We start from the raw sequence: 24,390 nt of genomic DNA on the forward strand, positions 1-24,390 counted from the left end.
GAATGAGTTGGGTTTCAAAACAAATTGTAACAATGCATGATTCTTGTAACGTATATTTTTTAAACTAAAGGTATCTGGCAAAATAAAAGTTAGAATCTGTAAGCAGCATAATCACAGAAACCCTTCTGGAGTAAAAAACTATCAGAGCCAGAAAGGAAAATTTTTTAAGACAACAATACATCTGAAGCACTAAATTCTAGATATTCCCTCTATACGTAGTTTGTATCTATACCTATTATTTAACTACCACAGAGCACTAGAGTGTATTAGAACATTGATATTGTTATACTATTATACTGTTTACCGGCAATTTCAAAGGCAGACAGAATACATCATTTAAACTTCTCTTCCACAGTAGAATTCATGCCTTAGTTGTCTACTCTAGTAGACTACTGTAATATTCACACTTCTGAGATTATCAGAATTGTTGTCCACTAAATCCAAGCCAAGGACAGATAAAGAGATAGGGAGGTATGTAGGAAGGTAGGCAGGCAGGTTTTTACCTTGAACAACAAAATTGACAGCCTGCCTCTCCGCTTGAGTACGTAGTTTGTAATCCTGTGCGTTGATATTAGCCAGTGGTCTTTTACGTCCCATTATGGAAACCACATAACCTTGTAGGATTTAAATAGAAATTAGCATTCTTAGAGTGATTAGCATTACATTTCAGAAATTCCTTTTAAAATAATATTTGTAGGTTTTGTAATGATAATTTTTGTAATGATACGCTGCCTGAGTCAATTTAATAATTTGCCTTCTGAAAACAGTCAGAGCTTCTCTTAATTAAACCTTAAATGTTTATTGTATATTTGATCTAAGAATTATTTCATTCAGAGAATTGGTATATGTTACACAAGGAAAACTTCTGTTCATTAAAGCTGTATTTTCATTAGGAATGTCTAATGATATACCATCAAACTCTCTCTCTGTGGGAGATCCAACTATAAATACCTAGCAGAATTAGCTATCTATTAGTAGCCATAATTAGAGCTTTCCATGCAATGAATAGTTTGCTTGGGAATAACAGAGAAAAATCAATTTGTAGAGTAATTAAATCATTAATGAATATTTCCCAAAATTATCAAATAGTTTTGGGGAAACCCTCCAAAGTGATATCTTTCTTTTTCCATTTTCTTTATGTGGTATTTTCATGTTCCTTTCACAGGCAAACTTCCTTAACTCTAGTGTGGTGGGCTTTTTTAGTTTAAAAGAAGCACACGAAAACACAGTTAAAGCTTTATGTTAGGCCTAATGATGTATTTTGCCAAAACAACTATTTCGAAGGGCAAGTGAGAGGAGTTGAGAGAGAAAAAGAGATGTGAGGATCCTCTTGTCAAAATAACACACACAAAACTTCATCTAAGCTTATCTTCAAAACTAAACTTCTTTTCTTATTTTAAGAAAAATGAAAAATCATCCATGTTAAAAATAAATCTTTACAAAATCTTTCCTTATACTTCTGATCACCTTGACTATCCATGAATTTTCATTAGATACCACGGAAGTCGAAAATGTCATAGAGTTTCACCTCCTCTTTGGCAACCAGGATATTCAAGCACATGTGGTAAGGAGGCTCTTGAGCCACAAAGTTATGACCTTACTATGGGCAACACATACACACTTATGTGCAGAGGATGAAGATGGTTCTGCTGAATTAATACAGCTTTCTGTGATTTATTGTAATTCCAGGAGCCAGAAGTACCAGTTTTGGAACAAGGCACTGAATTATCTGGAGGTTAGGATATTATTTGGCAAATCAGTTTTTCCAATTTAACTGAGATTTTCCATGAAGTATCTAGAGATGGGAATCTTAAAACAATAGATTCTTAGGGAGAGACAGATTTACTGTAATTTCCTTATTCCTGTGGGGTGTCTCCACAACAGAATCACCCTTGCAATACTGATAGCTGATTAGATTCCCCAAACAAATACCATCTTTCATATAATAGTGGCAAAGGATGCTTCTGTGTTCAAAGATTAATCTGCAAATTCATATTTGAATGAGGTCTCAATATAATCTTTTAAATATGTTGATAATGTCATCAAAAAACTGCAACAATAAAATAACACATATATTAATACACTAACAAAAATATCTTTTTTGTTATATGATACATGTACTTATCATATGATATATGCTTATCATGTCTACATGGAGTATCAGGCGTTTACAACACCTAAATAAAACAACATTTATAACACTTCAATGATATTTGTCATGGTGTTGTGAACAGGTGGGTGCTGCTCACCTTTGAACTTCAGATAAGTAAAGTTACCTTATAATGAGCTCACTAGGTTGGAATGTTTTTATTGGAAAGTTGGAATCTAAGGTAGATTAACATGTTGACCTGCTGCAGAGTTTTTGAGCTTGTACAATCAAAACAGATTGTTCCTCTACTGCTAACAGTTAAAATAAATGGTTAATAGATGAGAGAGGAGCAGTGAGTACTAATTAGACAAGTGTGTTTCAATGACAATCAAGGACAATAGTTATGACACTCTTGTCTACTAAACTCATAAACCAGATTCTTGATAACAGAGGTCTGGTTACTGAAATTCATTCATCTTTAAGAAAAGAAGGCTAAGTTATTTTAAATAGATCAGAAATGCACAATAAATGTGTAATGTTTTACTAGATATGCAATGTGAGGCTTAATTATAGCTAAAAATAGATTTTAAAGAATTTAACTTTTCTTTAGTAATATTAATGAACAAAGGAATGCAACTGTGTGATACAATGCCAGTTCATGCTTCTGGTAGATTTTTAAGCCCTACAAAGTACAAAAAAGGAATACTATTAATTTTCGTGATTGGATGTTTCTATCATGACACTCATCCATACAATGATGGGTAATATTATATTGCAAATTTACTATTTATTTCTACAAAATGTCTTAGTACTGTATACCTTATTAAGAAACAAAAGAAAGCTATTTTGACAGTTCTGCTAATTAGCCTTTAAAAGACAATATTTCAAACAGCTCCATTTTCTCTCCTCAAATTACTGCACTCCTAGGATTCACTAAATGTAAATGAATACGTAGACTAACAACAAATTTGATGCAAGAAGAGTTTGCAGCTGCTGAATCCAAGAAGCACTCTGCATACATCTGTCATCACAGATACCACCTGAACTTCAAGAACATACATTCTGACTGATGCAAAGAAAAAACACAGCTTAAAAAATCGGCTCTGTAAATTGGCTCTTTGACTAAATGGCTGAACTTCCATGGTCCAGCAGCCATGTACAATATTTATTAAGTAAAAGATTCCCTGGGCTTTTTTGTGTTGGAGTACATTATATGTCAAAATGATGCAGTATAACTTGACATTAAGTAGGGTTCACTCTGAGAACAAACGTCTTACTCTGTTAGCATCTTTCTGAGAAAAGGCAGACAGATTTAACTAGCTTCTCTTAGGGTTAAAAAACAACAAAAAAAATCTAATTCACCAAGAAATTATATTTGGTCTTTTTTCTTGTCCTATAGCTATCAGAATTTGAGTCAAGCTGAATCTTTGTCTTCACCACTGTCACGCAGTGCTGACCAGTAAACAAAAATATTCTTGCAGACTTTGTATTACCTTTTTTCCGGCATTGTTCAATGGTTTTCTTTGTAAATTCATGTAATTTCTTGTACTTTTGCATAAAACTCTCTATAAATTGACTGGCTTGAAGGGGAGTAATTCCCAAGCAGTCAGCAAGACGTTCTTTACCTGGTGGTAAAGAAATTATCTTTATTATGCAATAAAGCAGTACAGAAATCCACTACATACAACAGCACTGTTAGATTCACAATTAGTGGAATTAGTCAAATTTACTTATCTCTATCTGATATACTATAATCATATTTTAACAAAGCAAATGTTTAACTTTGAGCTTGAATGTTTTACCAAAGTTACCGGATTAAGAATATATTTAATAAGTAATTAAGAAATTCCTAGTTATAATTTGTACCTATAATGGGGTTGAAATCTCTTTTGCTCACAGAATAACTTTGTTTGCTTTAAGTATCATATTACTAGTTCAGTGCTGAAATCTGCAAACTTTGAGGAGCAGATAAAGAATTTGAAAATCATTTTAAACAAACACAAATACAAAGATCTAAAAGAATGAAGATCTAAAAAAGGATGGAGATGGAGCTGGTTGAGTTTAGCTAGAAGCTTTGGATTTGGTGTAGAAGTCACAGCAAAACCTAACTGCTGAAGTAATCAGCCCAAGTAGCCTGATTTTAGAAAGGCCGTTAAGGAGTCTGAGCCCCACAGATTTCAAACAATCTTAGGCTCCTCAATGTCTGTAAAAATCTGGGTCCAAGTTGTGAGATAAAAGGGTTGGAAAAAGAAAAAAAAAAAACAAAAACCAAAACAAAACAGAAAAAGTGTTTCAACAGAGAGAAAGAAGTAACAGCTTTTAGATAGGATATCAGTGGACAACATATATTATGTTGGATCTAAGATAATTTTAAAGATAAGGTAGAAAGAAGCTGAAGAGAGTTTTCTGGAGTGTCAAAATATAAGCTGAGCTGAAGTTTAAACACATTTATAAATCAAACGGATCCAGTAAAAATAAAACTTATATCAACATTAGTCATATGAGGTTTGAAAAAGATATATTTATGTCAGCTGCACAGCCACACAAAACCAGCCCTGTGCCTGCAAATAACATAAACCAAGAAGCAATATCTAAAGGCACCAAAGGCATAGAATAGTTATTGTCACAGTAATACTGTCAAGAAAAATTATCTAGCATTTTTGAAAGGGAGATTTCAGCCACCTAAATGCCATCGCTGTCAGTCTGATGTGCATTTCAGAACTACTCTGTAGCATTTTTTTCTCAGTCATGCCAGGATCTGCATTGAGCTGCACAACTCTGGACAAGGTGCTAGAAGAAGAAATTCACAAGACATCCACAATGACTCTTGCTGAGCTATTACAGACCTGTACTTTCATTTGACATCTAATTAATTTGGGTTTTCTTCCTGGGTCACCAAATGACAAATCTATCTGCTAAAGCACATACTGTTAAGAGCTAGGAAACTGCTGTGGCTTCCTTAGAGAACTGCAACATCTAAGTTTGTCCATGTTATCCATTTAAAGAACTACTGATATACAGGACAAAGTATTGCATAAAATGGTAGGAAAATTAAGCCGCAATATCAACAAAGAAGTCTGAAAGTTTCCAAGGAAATGCAGTTCCTGGGAAGCAAAATGAGGGGGAAAAGTACAGCCATGGAATGGTGTCAGATCACGTTCCACAATGCAGGAGCATAGGGCATGCAAAGCAATGCTCAGGAGCGGACTAAAGCCTCCCTGAGCACTCTCCTTGAGTTATCCGTGCCAGGGGAATTGTTAGCAGCAGCCTATGAGTTTTAGTGTTCTCCATTCTGTAATATCATCTTTCAAAACTGAAAATACCATTAGTTTCTCTGTTTTTCATTTAAACACTTTGACATCCCTCTGTGTCAATTCAGGGCTTGAATATACTGCCACTGAACAGAATTTTTTACTTTACAGATGTTTAAGTTGTCTGTTCTTTAGTTTTACAAGATGACTGAGGCAGTAGCAGGTGAAGTGAATTGCTCCAAACCAAGCAAAAGACTGCAATACTGTCATTCCTCTCAATATTTGGTGTATTTATTAAAATACCAACTCTTAGCTAACTATATACTATTTTCTACCCTCCAGGATTATAGAAAAAGTCCTTCAAAATATGAATCAGGTGTAACCTAAAGCCAAGAAAACAAAAAGAAAAAAAGATTACTATTTACTACAAGATTTTCATTAACTCCTATAAGCTTAATACCGGCAAGCTCCTCAGGGAATGCTTCTGTATTTTTCAGTCCCAGAAGAAGTGAAATAAGTATTATTCATACTCTTCACTTCTATCAAAATGTCTCCTTAATGAAAAGTTAGCCATCTTTTGAAGGGAGACAAACAGTGGGTGGAATTTAGTCCATCAGTTTCAGATATCTAACAATTATTTTATGTCAGCCCAGTTTCAATCTGAATAGTTTTATGATATCGCTCCATGCTATGTCTTAATTAGAATCTGATCACACTGTTAATGAACTGAAGCATCTTATTATCTTTCAGGTGCTTCAAATAACCTCATTTGGGAAAGATAGAGACAAAGCAAAAACAAGCAAATGAAGATATTTAAATCAAGCACTGCTGCACTGAAATATTTAGTGCCTGCTGCAGAGCAAGTGAGGGAGTGCCAATAATCCTCTACAGCATGGCTAGACAGACATAGGCTCTAGCCCCTGTAACAGGCATTTCCTTTTCTACACTGACTATATACAGAACTACAGGACACTAATCCGGTGGTGATTCAGTCTGAGAACGTCAGATATCTGCCTGTTCCACCCGGAGAGGAGGGAACAGATAGGAAATGTGTAATATTGGCATGGGCCAACGGGCAAGGCGTGCTAGTGCCTGCATTTGGTGAAATAATCTAGTGATAAAAACAGGCTGGAAATGAGAGATTTGATTCCAGTCTCAGCATGGGAAGATCTGAATTTACATTGCAGAGAGCTAGTCCTGGACTTTTTTAATACAAATTTGCAACACAGATGTTTAAAATGCAATACAGCTTAATGTAAAAATGTACATGTATATATATGTATTTATTCTTTTGTGTGTGTATAAGCTACACTCACCACTATACATAAAATAGGTATTCTGGAGAGCTGAAACTGGAGTGTTTTTCTCCCCTTCCCGGTTGAATGCCCTGAACAAGAAATTGAATGGCCTTGGCCAACTCTGCCTTTGGTGTTGGTTTTGGACAATCGATGACCAACTGCAAGAGATGGTTTAGAAAGCATTTGTACCCAGGAATCCAAGACATAGTTTTAAGTGCTTCCAAGTTAAATAAAGCCTGCAACCTAGGGCTTTGATATGCTAAATGAGTTCTCCAAGTACTCATCTTCTCTAGAGCTTTTGGACTTCTCCAGAAGACCTACATAAAGTTTAGCTAGTTGTTCACTAAAACGAATTCACAAGAGCTTGTAGGCTGATGATACATATCTGCCTTCCCAGAAAAGGTAATTCTAAACATACAGGAAGCATAAGAAGAATTTGGCATCATTTAAGAAACGGAAGGCAGTTTTAGAAAATATGCAGATTGCCTTGGTCCTAGACAAATCAAGGCAGGACTTAAAATGAGTGACAATGTGGATTTTTTTGCATGTTTTCTGCAGTTGTGAAGAAACAGCAGCAAACGCTAAGATCTAACACTTTCATACTGTGAGCATGACTGAGCACTGGCACAGGTTGCCCAGGGAGGTTGTGGAGTCTCCATTTTGAAGACATTCAAAAGCCATCTGGACACAGTCCTGGGCAACCAGCTCTAGACATCCCTGCTTGAGCAGGGGGGCTGGATCTGATGACCTCCAGAGGTGCCTTCCAACCTCAGTCATTCTGTGATTCTATAAGTGTGTTTTGAAACAATACTGGAGTTCTTTATAATTTTATTGCAGTTATTCTCACCTCTGTCTACATACTGGCAGAATCCAAAGTCCACTCAAAATTAAACTCATTTTAGCTAAAAACAAATGCTTCAGTTACACAGCAGGAAATAAATACAAAATCAGAGTAATCTTTGTATATGACAATGTGGCTGCATTAATTTGATAATTTTGATACTGAGTAGATCACTTCATAATGCTTGATGAAAATAAAAATGCAATACTCTGACAAACTTTCATTAATCTTTAGAAGTTCAGTCTATTTATGTTATGTATAAAGTGAGAATCTACTATAACTGTGCTTTTTCTAAAAATGCCTACCTGCTCCATAAACCACTGAGTAAACTATACGCTTTGCTTGCTCTCTGTCAGTGTGTTTCACTTCTTCACTTGGAATCCCCTTCCTAAACAAGCAAACAAAAATCAAATTAGTTTTAACTGAAATGTATAACTTTTTATCCTCTCAGAAAATGTATTTAAAGTCAGTAGCCATTTAATAACTACAGACTTGTAAGATACGAGCAGAAGCACTTAGAAGGGAAGAAGGGATGTTGTCTTCATCCAGGAATACAAAACTTCTTTATAAATTTTAGTAGTGATAGCCCATAGTAAATTAAACTCTTTATTTTAGTCTTCATCTTCTCCTTTCCCTTTCTTTTCAATCAAATTCTTGGCTACGAAAAATCCTACTACCTTATTATTTAGTTCTTTAGGTTGAAGGGAATTCAGTACTGACACATGAGAAAAATTAAATCTTTCCAGCAACAGCATTTCTTCAAGACATGACATATATAGAGACTCAAAGCATAAGTCTGACCTAAAACTTATTTAAACAAAGGTTGTATCAGGGCTTCACTAACAGGAATATCCAACCTTTTATCAGGAATGATGACTGATAAAAGCATGCACTGAATCTCTCCATATGTCTTACACAGCTCCACGATGAAGATGCTTCATAAAACAGCAGCACTAGCTGTTTCTTAACTAGAGAGCGTAGCCAATTTACTACCAGCAAAGTATCATCCTTCCCAGTTTCCATTCACTCACTAACTGATGTAAAACAGTCCTATGAAAGGGCTAATAGATCTAGCAATCTGCAAATCAAAAGCTAGGACTCTGCAACTGGGTACATGCCACCTATGGTTCTCCTTACCCAAAGCTTCAAAAAGAATACTGACGTTACCAACAACTGAAAACACTGAAGATTTTTGATTCTTTGGTTTAAATGGAAGTGCATTGGGGAGAACCTAGATTATCTACTCATGCTCTGAAAACAAATACCTACACAAATTTTACACAACATAGCAATTCATCTTTATCAGAGACACTTGCTGACATATGCACCATTTGTTAATGTCTCCTCATGAGTCTGCTCATGATGATTTGTTTACATTTTTAAAAGTAAAGTTTGCTATGCTTTGTTATGAAAGTTTTTTGCCATGAAAGATGCTTTGTTGTGGAAGTTTTTTGCCATGAAAGATGCTTTGTTGTGGAAGTTTTAGCTGACAACCTCTAAGAAAATGGCATATTTCTGTGTATCTTCTCAAAGAAGAGTCTTCCACCATTATTATGATATTCACACACCTAGAAAACCAGCAGAGCCACAAATTTTTGCTTGGCCCATACATTGGTTTTAGTCAAGCCTATGCACAGTGCTGGTATAATTAGGCCCTCTGAATGATAAACAGGTAGATAAAGAGTGCAATCAGATTTAAGCAAATCCTTACAGCAGTACAGATTTTTTGAAGAGAAAAAATAAAAGTGAATATGATTGCAAACCTTCACTGAGCAAAAAGTCTTCAGTTTGGAGAAGCACACGTTGTTCCTTTGAAAGCTACTAATTGCTCATAGATAAAATGGACTTTCCACTGCTCATTTTAGGCTGAGAAAGATGAAGAACTGGATAATCTAATACATTATGTTTTCCAGCTGTAACAAAGACTATTCCCACTTAAGTCAACCATGTTGGTAGTTGGAGACACTTATAATTTACCTTTGTAGTTATGGTCAAAAGTTCACAGCTCTTTTGAATAAAGTAGGTTGGGACTCCCAAATGTACCTGAGTAAGAGGACAAAGTGGCAATCAAAGCTAATAAGAGCAGAATTAGGAAACTAGACATCATTAAGGATTTCCTGAAGCAACCTCTGGCAGAAAGTCCACAGGAATTTCCCGTAGAACCTGGCAGAAAGTTACATATACACTTGAGAAAGCATCTATCCACAACCAGGAGGGAAAATAGAATCTGATAAGAGAGTAGATCTTACCTAAGGACCTTTCTGAGACAAAGAATCAAGACTGAAGAATGCTGAAACAAGGGAAATAATACAAAAATGTAATACTGCTTTCCTAATACTGCATAATTCGAACTAGAGGCCTGGAGAAGGCAAGAGATAGGAATACAGTAAGAGTTTATTTGCAGAGTTACTTAAGTCTGAGGCTAGAGATAACTGAGAGGGAAGGAGTCAGCAGGGGGTATGTTAGCTGCTCACTTCTCTGAAAAAGAAGGGCTATAGTAGAAAGAGAACAGTGGGTAAGAAGTCATGGAGATTTGTAGAGGAACACCCCTACTCATCAGATCATGGTACTGAGGAAGACACAAAACGAGAGTGTTGCTGGGAGGGACTGGTGGTTTGAGAGAAGCTTTAACAGTGAAAGAGGACGCTAGAACTTGATTACGTGCACGGTGAGACCCACTGCTAGGATTTTAAGGATGATTTTGCATTATCCAAGCTCCCACTTGAAAGATCTGACTGGGAAAAACAGAAAAAGACTTATTGCTGTAATCACGATAGGCAGTGTCAAGAGGAGGATCCTGTGTTTCCATTGTAAGCAATCACAACAAAACCTTGTGTTACACAGTTATTGGTGCAGATGTACATGCATCATGCGATCATGGCAATCACGACAGTCACTTAGCATTTCCTGATCTTTGGTTAGACATGAAATACAAGAGAATCAATTAAAATTTCAGAGTTTTATGTAAAATATTTTGTAATATAATGCTAAAACCGAAGTAGTCAGTCAACACCTCCTAGTGTGTCAGAGTGGGAAATGGGAGGACTTGGCAGAGAGGCATTACACCTAGCACTCTGTACATTTGTAAATTTATGTACCACGTTTAAGAATCCAGAATAATAAAGTATGAAATTGCCATATAAATCAAAAGTGCTTGAGCAAACAAGTCATTAATCAAAATTATCCCTTTTTTTCTAATAAAGAAAATGGTTTTTTTTTCTGTTTGTATTGACAATGATTGGTTTCTACTTAGGACGCTTAATTCCTTCTGTAATAGAGTGGTGGCATCCCTGCAGTGTGAGGTGAAGACTATTTATTCCTTTGGATAACAAAATGGTGGGGGCTTTTCTGGGGGCTTCTAATTCTTAGAAACACAGCAGCTACATTACAAATGCCCAGTGGACTTTCTTCTTCAGCCTGTTTCTTCTACAAGCAAGTTTATATTTGTGGTAATTTATTTGCTTTAATGGGTACTGTGAGAACCTATTTGAAGTTAAAACTTTCATTTTGGCTTTGGACTCACCATGGAATACCATGATATTGAAAAGGAGACCTTGTCATCTGTTTACTTGTGTAAGAAAAAATGCTGAGCGTTGAATTGTAGTATAATGTAAAACAGATCTATAGTGGCAATGGATTGTTTTTGAATAAACTTGAATCTGAAAAGGAAGATGACTGCGCATAAAAGCCTTAGCTGCTGGGCCCCAGCAGTGACACGGATGCAGACTTCAGCTCACCCAGTACTGCATGTACGCCTGGAGGAACAGGAAGAACATTAATGCAATGTAATAGAAATTGATGCAGAAAATAAAACTCAAGAGAAGAAAGAATTTGGTGCAGGTTTTGTTGTGGAAATAGCACAATTTCTGAAGTCGTGCAGGAAATATATATGCAGTTATTAGTTCTAGCATGAAACCTATTTTTCCATTTTATCACATCCTTCTCATTACTCTCTCTCAAATACACTATTTGTTCAAGTTTGTAATCAGTATTATCATCATCATCTTCAAATTCCTCCTGATCTGCATCTCCAAATGTGCAGTATTTCACCTCCTACATTCCTGTCCTTGCCTGCATACTTGTCTCAGTTTATTTCCACATAGCTGATCTGTTTGTCCTTCATCTTTCTTCATTTAGTACTGCTTTACAAGTACTTTTCTTTATAGTACTTTGATACATATGTATTTTGTGGAATAAAGAACAGACTTCAGTGCCGAAAAACATGTTCAGATTAATAGATCTCATTATTCTTGGAAGAGTTTGCAGAGCTAAACAACCTGAAAAGGTCCATCAGGACAGAACAACTTACAGCTGAAAACTGTAGAAAATCTAACAAACATAGTGAGAGCAGAGATATACAAACTCTTCAAAGAGGTGGTTCTACTAAAAACTGGGCTGTATGTCTGAAAGGGAATAGCTGCCTAATTCTTTGAGTGAAAAAAAAGGAGAAAAAAATTACTAGCAAAACAGTGAAGAAGGATAACATCAAGTTATTAGTAAGAAACATACAGTGCAGATATGAAACTTAATGGGTGCATGGAACTTATTACTTTTACAGAGATAATATCTTGAATATTTTCTGCAATTTCTAAAAAAATCACTATATGTTTTCATATATTACTGGGGTCTAATGGACACCTCAAAGAGTTCCTGCTGAATTAAGTCTTAAGTCCTTAAAACATATGAATACCAAGTTTCTTTATACCCAAGAAAGAACAGCAATCGTATTTGTAATTTTAAAAAGCTTAACTAGAAGTACACATTTAATACAGAGTAGAGATCTGGATGGACATATTTTTAACCTGTACAGAATAATAAAAAGAAAGAATTAATGCCAATTTTAGTGAACAGAATGAGCACACACAGCATAAAGTATACAAACACAAAAAAATCAAAGCGACCACAGGGCATAAAGTTTGAGCAATGCCACAATAAAACTTTGAGAACAGGTAGATTTGGAGAAATGGAAGGAAATCAGTTTTAAAAGAATGCGATAAGACATTTCTGGGAAATGTATGGTGACGGAAGTCGTCTGTTTGTGTACCGGAAAAGGCAGAACAAACTTTCAAACAATATCTGGCAGACATGCGTTGCCTTGATCTGCATTACATTACAGCCAAGCTAAGCTCAGTCGTAATAGCCACAAATCTCTTGGCTGCTCTCCTGCATCTGCCAATTAATCCAAGTCCTAGCTGTGAGTTGTTGATGTGGGAAACGAGATGGAGTGCCATTAAATTCATTTTATACATGGTCATTGATGTCCAATAAATGAGTGAATATATGAGTGAACACACATTCGTTCATCTGACTTTTTACAGCCATTTTTAATTTCATCAGTGAACTATACAAATCTCTCATTTTTAATCACCTCTTGCTATTAAATAGCAGATGAGGGTTGTATATTTTGTAAGTTTGTGCCTGGAACTTTGTGTTGGCATACGAAACTGGTACAATTTACGTCATTAGTGACAACTGCAAGCTTTAGAAAAGCTTGGTTTTACAGAGGTATCATCACGGGATAGATCATGTAGGAGGTAAATTTTGAAAGCTTACTTTTTCAATTACATTGGCCTTATTATACCTAAGGCAAGCAGAATATATACCACAATGTATGTGAGCATCCTAAACATACAGAACAGACTGGCTACACATAACCCAGTCCGTTCACTGTTAACGCAATGCATAAGAATAAGCAATATTTTGAAAGCTGCTAGTCCATGACTAAAGGAAAATGCTGACAAGGCTCAAGCGTAAGCCGTCTCAGACATTTTTAACTTAACATGTGGAAACAATCTTGGAACAACTTTTTCCTGGCTAATCTCTGTTACAAAATACAGAAAAGGAAGAGGATGGGAAACAGTTTTCCTGAAGCCACTGTCACACCAAAACGGATCGCTAGTTTTGCCTCACATGTCAGTCAAGAGCCAGGCATAAGGTACATGCAATTATAAATCATCTAGATATTTTTATCATGTACAGTTTTAATATATGGTTTGATACAGAATGTCCAGTGAAAACCATGTATATATGCCTTCTATAACTGAGGCATTTATACAACTATGTTCTAAACAAAAAGTAGCTGGATTGTCTTCCTCATAAGAAGAGCACAGAGCCATCAGAATGAAAAATAGAATTTGTCTAGGCTGCCTAGAAGAGTGGAAATAAAGTTGAGATACTTTTCTCAGAAAAGGAAAGAAGCATCTTTCTGATGCAGCCCGATTCTGAAACACAGGCTAACATCTTGTCAGAAGGGAAACAGCAGGTGAAATAGCTAACAAAGATAGACGTTTCTGATGTAACCTAAGTATATATAAAGTCATTTTATTCTTTATCTATGCCACTTCTAAACACTTCTCGTCTGATTCAGATGTTACATCTAATGCTTGTATTCACATTTTTATTGTAACCTGGTTTGATGAAGTGAGATAAAAGGTTACAGAACAATACAAAGAAACTCCTCACCCAAGGATACGCACCAATAAATCAATCAACAAACTAGGCATCTTCTCCTTATCTAAAGGGTAATCACTCTGGCATCAGGAAAGGCACAGCTGTCTTCCAGTGGCCACTGCACACGTTGGAGAGTCTCTGGCATGGATCTCCCATGTAAATATAGGGGTCGTGTACTTAAACACTGAGGGTAGAGGGTCACAACTTCCCACTTGTGGAGTTTAAATTTGTGTTTTATTTAGTTAGAGGTTTTCATAAAAGCTTTTAGTTGTGTTCAACTTCTTTGAATGAAAGACTACAGCACTGTCAGCTTGATGTCATCCTTCCTGTACTACAGCCAGCTCTGCAACTTTTTAGTCACTGCGTCTTTCCCCTCTTTGTATGCCTGCCACCTTACCACATTGCATTTTAAACTGTTTTATACCTATTTAGCACCAGCAAAAGCTTTATAACCCCTGTGAACTCTTTTGCAGGACTCCAGAAGCACTTTAGGATTTTAAAAGTCCTTCCAGTGATTAATCATAAAATAATTTGAGTAGCCTCTATAGTCTATTGCATGAAGATTTATTTCATTAGTCCTCAACCTCCTTTTAAAGAGCTTTCATGTATTTTACAGAAGATAAAGACACATCTTTGCAGCTTGCTCTGTGGGCCAAAAGTCTTCTGTTGATTTTACTACTCCTGTTTAAAGGAGCGAGGAACCAGATAATTGCAACAAAGTCATGTCATAAATTATAGCTATCATCAGTAACAACTGGTTGAAAGATTTGTTCGGGAGTACAGTGATGCATTATCTTTATTAAGATATTTACCTGCATGTTGATGTCCCACATATTGGCTATTGAAGACATAAATTAGCTAGCATCTATTTTCAGTGCTCTTGACAAAAAAGGTAATTTAGAGATTTTTCTTTAAAAATGCACAATTCTGGACATCTGTCAGAACAGAAAGTCCCTGACATTGATGAAGGTGCTTGAAAGAGCACATTCAATCCTGCAGCCTTCATCTTTTCACTCCTTCACTCCTGCAGGAACAAAAAAAGGTTTTCTTCTCACATTTCTAGTCTCTCTTACATAATGAATTACACAGAGAAGTGATACTTGTGATTGCTGAAAGAATTAATTTACGAGACAGTCTTCAGGTCTACAAGCACAGAATAAAAGGAAGTCAGGGTAAGTAACTCACAGCTTCAGATGCCAGTATGAACATCAACAGTGATGAGCACCATCACTGAAAGAACAAATAAATGTAATCAGATTAAGGGGTCTATACAAACTGGGATCACATAAATTTGTCAGAGGCCATTTGTATAAAACACTGATGCCAGTGATCAAATGCAAATTAGTGCATTTAGAGTTCTTTCTTCACTTGCCACTTATATTTTTCAAGCTTTTCTCTAAGAGGCTTCAAACAGTTACGAAGGAAAATAAGCCACTTTGGGAGATAATACAGGTAGCTGTAGCAGAGTATCAAATAAATACCCCTTGAATCTGTCAGAAGTCTCGTAACGTTATAAAGAAATAGATGGACCTTCAGAGCAGCCTTTAGATATATACTATAAAAGTGAAACAGAAGGAAACAGAGTTCTTCATATATGATCAAAAGATGATGTAACTGCTATCTCAGATACTACATGGAACAAAACATGGAGCTATAGTACTGTTAACAACAACGTACCATTTGCTCAGGAAGAACAAGCGGGGGAAGAAGGGAGGAGATGTCACACTACATCAAACTGCATCCACATAGTTCAGAAAAAAAATAAGCAGATTTTTAAATATCTTGGAAGGGCAACCAAAAGAGGAAGAAATCAGTCATGCTACATATGAGGGTCTTGGCCAAATGGGTTCTGCAGAGAGGAATGTGATACTTCATATCCCATCTCTTTCAATCTTCACTAAAAACATCTCTTGCAGCTTAAATTTCTATTATGCCTACGATTACAGTGAACAAAAGGCTAAAGTAAAAGTGAAGAATGAATTGCCTTTGCATTCTTGATTTCATCAAGATTTAGCTTGACGCTAAAGTTAATTGGGTTAAATGAAATAAATGGAAATATTTTACTAAGGCTCTGGAGTGTGCTTCATAAAATGTAGCATTTTATCAAAGTGACTCTAGAAGGAGATGACTATTTGGAGATAGCTTTTGAAAAACAAGAAAGCCTCTTCATGAAATTAGCAAAGCCAAATCTTATCAGACAACACCACAAAACAATTGAAGACTGTCCAACCTCCTCAGAGCTTGCTTTTTTACTAGTTTTTGTGTTAGTTGCGGTGGTGACAATTCTAAAACTTTACTTTTCATTTATACTAGAATGCTAAGAAACTATTTAATGCACAGTAAAAATAAGCTTCCAGTGACAAAATGAAGCTGACTGGTTAAACTTGTAGTTAACAACCCAGTTTATTTAAAGCTATTGTTTAGTTCTTCTGAAAACAAAAGCCATTATGCTTCCTGAAGACTTTATTCCCTCTGCCATATTATCTGCTTGTCTAAACAAATGTCACAGCTGTACTTCTCCAAGGGACTGTAAACTACAAGGTGAAATTTCCATAAGCTGCCATACAGACAGTCTGTCACAGTGCAAAGTAAGACAAGTGTTAAATTTCATTAATATCAACTATTGCAAGTGAGCTTTCAAAACAGATAGAAATTGCTTTGCTGCAAAAGTAAAACTGTTAACAGATTCCACACCAACACCCATAAGGTGTTGAACTCTGAGCTTAAAATGTTTTAAAACTCTGGTTCTGAGAAGGCAAACTGAACATCCTCCCTTTTACTAAATTTCAGCATTTATAATAGTTATTCTTTTAGGGGTGAAGTATGGGACAAGGGAATAGGTAGAGAAAGCAATAGCTAATTAAGCCAAGACATGAATGCTCTTTGAAAAAATATACTGCAATAATTAAATACAAGCCAAAAACCTCAATCTGTCTTCTATATCTCCACAGAAAAAATCAAATATATATACATATATATTTAAACCTTCACTTGAGGAGACAGAGCTACCAAACAAAGTTATTCCAAAGGCAAAACAAAAATTATCACAGCTATCATGCACATTATATTTGCAAATGCCACAATTTTCAAGAGTTTCCTGTCAGAATCTTCTGAGGAGTACCCTTCAGTACAATTCTTTTATTATGCAAAAATGTAACAGTTACTACAAGCATTCATTATGAAACAGACGTATTTCACAAGTGTTGCTTATTGAGAGGGATGAAAATCTTAATGTAGAATGAGTCCTTTTTGCATAATGCAAACAAGACTGATTTACATAATGATGCTTCTTCAGAACAACGATTTTATCTGTTAGCCTTACAGAAACTTAAGTAATGAACTTTACCATTAATGACATACTAGGCTAAAGACTCCTACACCAAAACTGGAGATACAATTACATCTGACTTCATGATGTTTTCAAGCAGATATGAGACTGTCTAATCCCAAAGTGAGTATAATAATAGGACAGAAATGAGAAACAGTAATGCAATATACAGAGATCTTAGAGCTTGTCTTCCAAGCTATTTCACAACAAACTCTTCTTCAACACAGCAAAGGGGAGAAAATTTACACAGCATCCTGACACCATTTCCCCCCTCCAGACTCTAGTAATTGTGAATCTACTCCTACATGCTGCACAGCTTGAGAAATAAACCATTTCAGATAGTCTAAATAATAATAGGCACTATTGCTTTTCTGCAAGCTATTATATTTGCAAATAAGAATTATTAAAGTATAGAAATTTTGTATAAAGTAGGGAATAAGGAATTAGAAACAGAGAAAAGATGTAATAATTGATCATGGAACAACTAGGAAACAGTGCAGTCCGGCTGTGGAAAAAAACCACAAAATTTTAGGACACATCAGGTGAGCTGTTTCCAATGACAGGATGAAATCAGTACTGCTGTACCATATACTGGTGAGATTTATCTGGAGTAGTTAGCATAATTTGGTTACTATGTTCAAGAAACATTAATTTGGTGGTGGTAGGCTACCAGAATATTGAATAGAGAAAAAAAAAAAAAAAAATCAACCATGTGAAAGGAGACACTGACTATGTCAATATTAAGAAATTAAACCTGCCCATAAATATTCTGCAGCACTGGGGCTAACTGGAAAACACTACCACATATGCATACTTCAAACCTCTCTTACTATCCAAACATGGTGCTCTATCCAGCAGAGTGGTGGAAATGATCCCTGGCCCATGATAATTCAGGAACTGTGCCCAGGAACTGTTTGTTCCAGAGCCATGACTATGATAGGGACAAATTTACCAAGCCAGTTTTTGAGTGCCAGCAACTACAAACATCCTTGACACTACATTTATTAGAATGAAGGTAGCCTCTCAAGTCATCTTTCTTTGTTTCATCCATCATTCTGCTAGCCCAGTTTCATGGCTGTTCCAAAATTACGTTACGTTTCTGACCCATGATACAAGTATTCCTGAGACTGTGCTCTGGTGAAGAGATTTCAGAGGTAGCTGAAAAAGCTAGTTTTGGTAAATACAGCAGTCTAGTGAAAAAAGCCCCTCAGTGCCACAAAGGTTTCTTTTCCTTGCCAAGAAGAAATACAGATTAATGTATGTGGAATTCCATGTAGTCATAACTAGCTTCTCCTAATACTAGTTCATTAATACATGTTGATGACAAATATCCTAAGAAAGTTTGTTTTGTTTCCTTAAAGAACGAGAGCTGAGAACACCGTGGATCGCCTTCCTGAAGCATTTATACGAAGCAAACACTGGGGGGCGAGGAGAGCTAATAAAGCTAATGGGCAACATTGGCAAGAATAATAAATACAGTATATAAACTGTAGAAATAAATTTAAGGTAGAAAGTAAAAGGAGTTTTCAAGCCAAAAGAGGAATGGGGAATTAAACAGCTCTTCAACAGCAGTATGTAGGTTAAAAGTAGTTCTAAGCTGAGACACTACCAATTTATGAAAGGAAATTTATGACATTGTCACCTTAAACAATGTTATGACCAAAAAGGTCCTTTTAGTCTTACACTCCTGTGAAAGACCAGGCATACTCTTGCCAAACATAAAGCACTAACCAGCAGTGTGAGAGATTCTGCCTTTATTTGTCTTAGAGCTCTTCTGAATGCTTCTCTGTTTCTTAATAACTGCTGTCACCTTGTCAGCATCTTTTCCTACCACAAGAGACCACATTTATTCTCACAGGAATTCAAGCTTATACTATAGCACCTCATTGGTTTAAAAAAATTCTCAAGATTCCTAAGAAATCTGCAGTGATACAGCGGCAGGAGCTGCAAGTGGTACAGCCTTATTCACAACTATTTTACCAAATAAGCTATTATTAAACACCAGATTGCTAATGAGTAGTATCTGCCCGATTAGACTTTCTGCCACAGAATACCTGTCCCTAATGTGACTTGATTTGGAAGAGTGTGCCTTCCCATTCAAACTGAAATTGTCTCTCTCTCTGAACTGCATATATGAAACAAATTGATTCCTCACTTTTTATCAGCAATAGTCTGAATAAAAAAAAAAATGATACAAGATACAAAATGAGAGATATTTTAGATATTGATCAGAACAGAAACAATACATAAACAATGAGACAACGGATAAGTACTAAAATTTGTTCAGTTGAAAATACTGCAAAGATTATTTCTTCAGAATCTATCTTACAAAAGAAAAATAAGCAGAAGCCTTGTAACTAAAAATGGTAACAGTACCACAAAACCAGGTAATCCAATGATAATGAAAGAAAAGTTATGTTAACCCTTAGTGAGACATCTGGCAGGTAGCACTGATTTTAGGATCTCTAGATTTACAGCAAAGCAATACTGGCCGAGTCACATAGCCAGGCTTCAGAGCTGAAAGATGACAACAGTCACATACTCCTGAACGGAGACTCCAGTAGGGATACTCAGTTACACTTATTTAAGGGGACTGCCAGATAATAAACATGAAAACTTTTCTCCACTCTCTTCAAAGGCAGGATTCTGGAAGTAACCCTAAGTACTCCATGGTGAAGAGTAGGCATGTTTGTAATTTGTCTTAATCCTGCAAAACAGTTTCATGATCTTATATGTGCTCAATGGCATGGAATGTCTCTTCTTCACTGCAACTCCAAAACCCAAAGATTTCATTATTTTGCAATGTATGAAGTGAAATGAGTTAATCCAAATTAATTTTAGACTTGACACTAAGCTCATAAAAGGGAGAAATGAATCCAACAGACTACATGTTCTAATATCTGATTAGAAGTGCATGAACAGCCTGGACTAGCTACAAAAGTCTTTAGACAAAGCTGAAGATCTAAGAGTCCTAAGCTGGTGTATCTCGTTATTTAGACAATGAAGAAAACTAAGAGAGCTCTAACCGGGGGAAAGGGAGCTGTGTAACCCTGTGGCTGCACCTTGTGAACACGGGTTTGCTAATGGGGCCAAAGCTCTTCCTGTGTCCTTGGTAGAAGTCCACCTGTATAAGCATCATTATTTCATTATTCCTTAATCACCTAGTAAACACCCAGGTAACATCTCTTGATTAATAATGACTCTTTCAAGAGCTTGTTGATATTATTTTCATAAAATTAATACAGAAGCACAATATTCATAAGTGTTTAAGAAAAGTTTAGCTACAGATGTGGGTTTTGTTTCTCAAAAATCTCTCTCATTCGTGACTTACTGGCCTTTGCTCTTGCTATTTAAGGGAGCAGGCAGCTTAACTGAATTCAGTGTCTGATATACCATACATTTACATGAATTAAAAAAAGTGTTCCGCTGAGGATGAATCTTTAATCTATTTCATACAAAGAATGTATCAGAAGCAAGGTTGTATAAAACAGGTATGGGCAAGTGTATATGTATTTAGTCAGCCTATCAACAAGCATTTGTGCATACTTGTCCTTTTCTTTTTCAAACAGACCCAGTACACTATCTTTTTGTATAATTCAGCCCATGAGGACTTATTTTGGTTTACTTCAGGAATATCCAAAATACCTTTGATTATTTCCTGTGTTCTTCAGAACTCAGTGAGATATTAAGAGAGAGCGCTATTGGCAGGAAATATCCTGAATTGCCAAGTGCCTGGAAAAAAAAAAAAAAAAAAAAAAAAAAGAGCCCCTATTTTGTCATAGTTCCTGCTGGACCAACTACCAGCGTGCAACAGTTTGGCTCACCTTGCCATTATTAGATACAATCAGTTCCTTGAGTCCCCTGCTCGGCAGGCAGTAAAGAAATAAAATTTCTTCACTTCCTGGAGGAAGACAGTCTGCAAAGAACAAAACAAACCTTTCTGCACTGTGGTCTTTTTATTCAAATCTGGTTGAACCTTTTTTTTTTCCAAGAAGAAAAAAACCAAACCAAACCAATAAGCTTTTGTCCATCCAATATGGTAATCCCAAGTAGTTTTGTGCTTTGTTTCTCTCTAGGCTCCTTCTTGAGCAATTTCCAAAATTAGCATGTCTGTCTCTTACCAAACTGGTTCACAACAGTATTACCATGATCCCACATACACACATCAGCTGAGGAAAGATGGACTTTACTGGTCAGTACATTTTATAAACAGCTTGTAGTTCCCAAGATTATTGGAAATCAAGTGTTCAAGTTCCTCTGATTCTGGCAAGGATAGTGTAAGCTGAAGACCCTTCCATGTCTTCAAGCGTCAGCCAACCAAGCACACACTATAAAAATTGAATGTTTTTCAATATTATTTATGGTAAAGAATTTACAAAACCTTTGGAATTCTGTGATAGCTACACACTTCCTTGTTTTAGACATCAACTGCCATTGCTACAAAGAAATAACAAGATAAGTCCTCTTATTCTGCAGCATTTTTTTTAAGTCTCTGAAAGCCACACAGACTCGGGTGTACAATTATTATGTCCAGTACTTGAAGATAAATTCAATACCTGAAAGAAGGACATATATTCATGCTGTTCACTATCACACAAAAGAAGGCACTAACAGCATGAACATGAGGAAACATGATAGATGAGAGAGAAGGGAATATTTTGTGGTATGGATTTTACAAAACTCAGATCTCAAAGTGAAACAGGAGCAACTAGACTACTATCAAATTCTCCAGCCTTCTTTCAAGCATAGCCTTGGGTGTAAGCGTCATACACAACTGTCACAAATCATCCCTTCATTGGTATAATCAGAGTAAATATCACCCTTAAAGAGTATCCACTAATTACCTTGTTACTTTAATTCACCATCAGCAGTTAATGTGTACAGGTTAAATTATAGTTTAGAGGTAGAAATTAGTAGTTTAAAGATAATACCTGTTTTCATACTGGAATGGCAGCAGTTACCAGATTATTCAGATAATTATCATTTAATACACTTCTGCATATTGAACAGCATTAGAGATATTCCTCCACTACACAGTACTACCTAAGTATTTTTTTATTAAGGATTATTAAAATTTCTCTACACTCTTATTCTTTAGCTGCAGAATATAAGGAAAATTGATTGCATATCAGCAAACATTTTTGTGTTCTGATTCATATACTATGATTTCCAAACTGAAAAGTTACATAGTACAAGAGCTAAAATACTAAGTCACAACTGTCCAAGTCTTATCTATAAAGGGATTTTCCCGAGGCACAGACCAGCGTGGTTTTCATTACACTGGACCTACACTGGCTCAACAGACAACCCATGACACAGAATACATGACAGAAAACACCTATGTAATTTATCACTGCATGGAAGTTTGTGCACAGGGACAGTTATCTTTCTGCTCTCACAGAAATGAAAATACACAGTTTATAGTAGTAATAGATTATGCTCTCAATCATATCACACTGTAAACAATTTACTAAAGACCCTTCTGAATTTCTCCCCTTCTCAAATAGTAAATATCATCTACAGAAAAGGTATATTTACCTTGAAAAGACACCATTTAATAATGTTTCTAGATTAAGCTTGCACTGATTTAATCTCAGAGAGACAATGTGTTCAAGAGAATGTTCTGTGTTTCGTATGCTAATATTGTACCTAGAGACTACAAATCACCTGGGTATTCCCATACCTAAATTTCTAGATATAAAGCACTGGATTTTCACTTCAATCCATTTCTAACTAATCTGCTTATAGGGTCTCTTCCTCTGAACCTCTTGGTTTATAAGGATCTATAGTCTACATGTTTGAATATCTTATTTCATAGTTATAATTTAGAAAGAGCTAAATGTTTTTTATAAATCTACTACGACATTTATGACAAACATCTAAATAGAAACCAAGAAGATTAGATGCTGCAAACATATCTGTAATACTTTGTTGGTGCTTGCCAATGTATGCCTTACGAATCACTCACTAGATAAAAGCATAACCCAGTAATAATTTTCTACAGACTAAAACAAAAAGCAGGCACCTGAAGCTCAATCTACCCACTTAAATTAAGTGACTTTGCCACTGTGATTATGCTCACCTCAGAGGAGTAACCCTACATTTATTTTCGACCAGTTCTCCATTACACAGTCTCTGAGGAAGACAATCTCTCACAAATCTATACTGCCAATTCCATAAAGAACTGTAAGGCCTAGACAAAATTCATTAAATGAATGCAGATGCCTATATCCAAAACTCCAAACCAAGCCCTTTCACTTCACTAAGTGGCCCCTTAATCCTGGATGTTCCTGAATTCTCTAGGTACCTCAGGGAACTCTTCCCTCCTGACAGTTCAACAGGCTCTCAAAACTGTACGTTGTGCACATGCTCATCCCAGACCGACTGTGAGCCCACCTGACCTCCTCTGTGATTCCTGGAGGACCCAACCTAGGAAGTGTAATCTCATTACATCATTATTTGCATTAATAGCTTCTGGCTATCAGGTTTGTTTTTGTTGGCTTTTTCTTAGTACAAGGTGGAGGAGGTACCACCCTGGAACAGTTGCCTGGCTGCTGAGGAACTGCAACTCAGTTCTCTCTTCACCTGATGGTATTTGCCTCCACAACTCTGCCTCTCAGTGACATGCAATTAAAGCATGCTCTAATTACAAGGCCAGAAATTAGGTTTGGCATCCTCCATGATCACACAGAAACAGGACTACTGTGCGAAAAAAAACCAAAATGCCACCCCCACCCCCCCAACCAAACAAAAAAAACCCCACAAAATGCCAAGCCACCTCAAAAAACCAACAAAGGCATAATTCATGTGTTCATAAGGAAAGTAAACATGAAAATACTATTTATTTAGGGTACTCTATTTAGTGAGTGATAAATCTTTGACACTTGTTCCTTTAACTACTACTACCAAACAGAATTAAACAATCACTAAGTAAAAAAACAAGTAATCCCACAAATGGGACTGAAATAAAGAAATCCCTTTTTGAACTGAACGCTCTGAGCAATTTGCAATAAAATCATAGTGTCATAAAAATATGGTTGTGAGAGCCTGAGAAGTCACCTTAGCTATCCTTGAAAATACTTGTCTAATTGTCTCATTCCTTCCAGTGATGGAAATCTCACAGCCTGCACAGG

At 36.1% G+C, this 24,390-nt stretch overlaps 1 protein-coding gene across 1 annotated transcript in view; it reads right to left on the bottom strand.

The window, feature by feature from the left end:
* POLN (DNA polymerase nu) overlaps positions 1-24,390 on the bottom strand; it is a 112,566-nt gene that overhangs the window by 27,263 nt on the left and 60,913 nt on the right. Inside the window, exons 20-22 of the mRNA XM_040592381.1 lie at positions 7,785-7,867; positions 3,583-3,714; positions 504-614 (exon numbers count right to left, since the gene is read on the bottom strand). Of these exons, the coding sequence (XP_040448315.1) occupies positions 504-614; positions 3,583-3,714; positions 7,785-7,867 (326 nt within the window). The remainder of the gene's footprint in view (positions 1-503; positions 615-3,582; positions 3,715-7,784; positions 7,868-24,390) is intronic.

This window comes from Falco naumanni, chromosome 1, assembly GCF_017639655.2.
Source record: "Falco naumanni isolate bFalNau1 chromosome 1, bFalNau1.pat, whole genome shotgun sequence".
In the NCBI taxonomy this organism is placed as follows: domain Eukaryota; kingdom Metazoa; phylum Chordata; class Aves; order Falconiformes; family Falconidae; genus Falco; species Falco naumanni.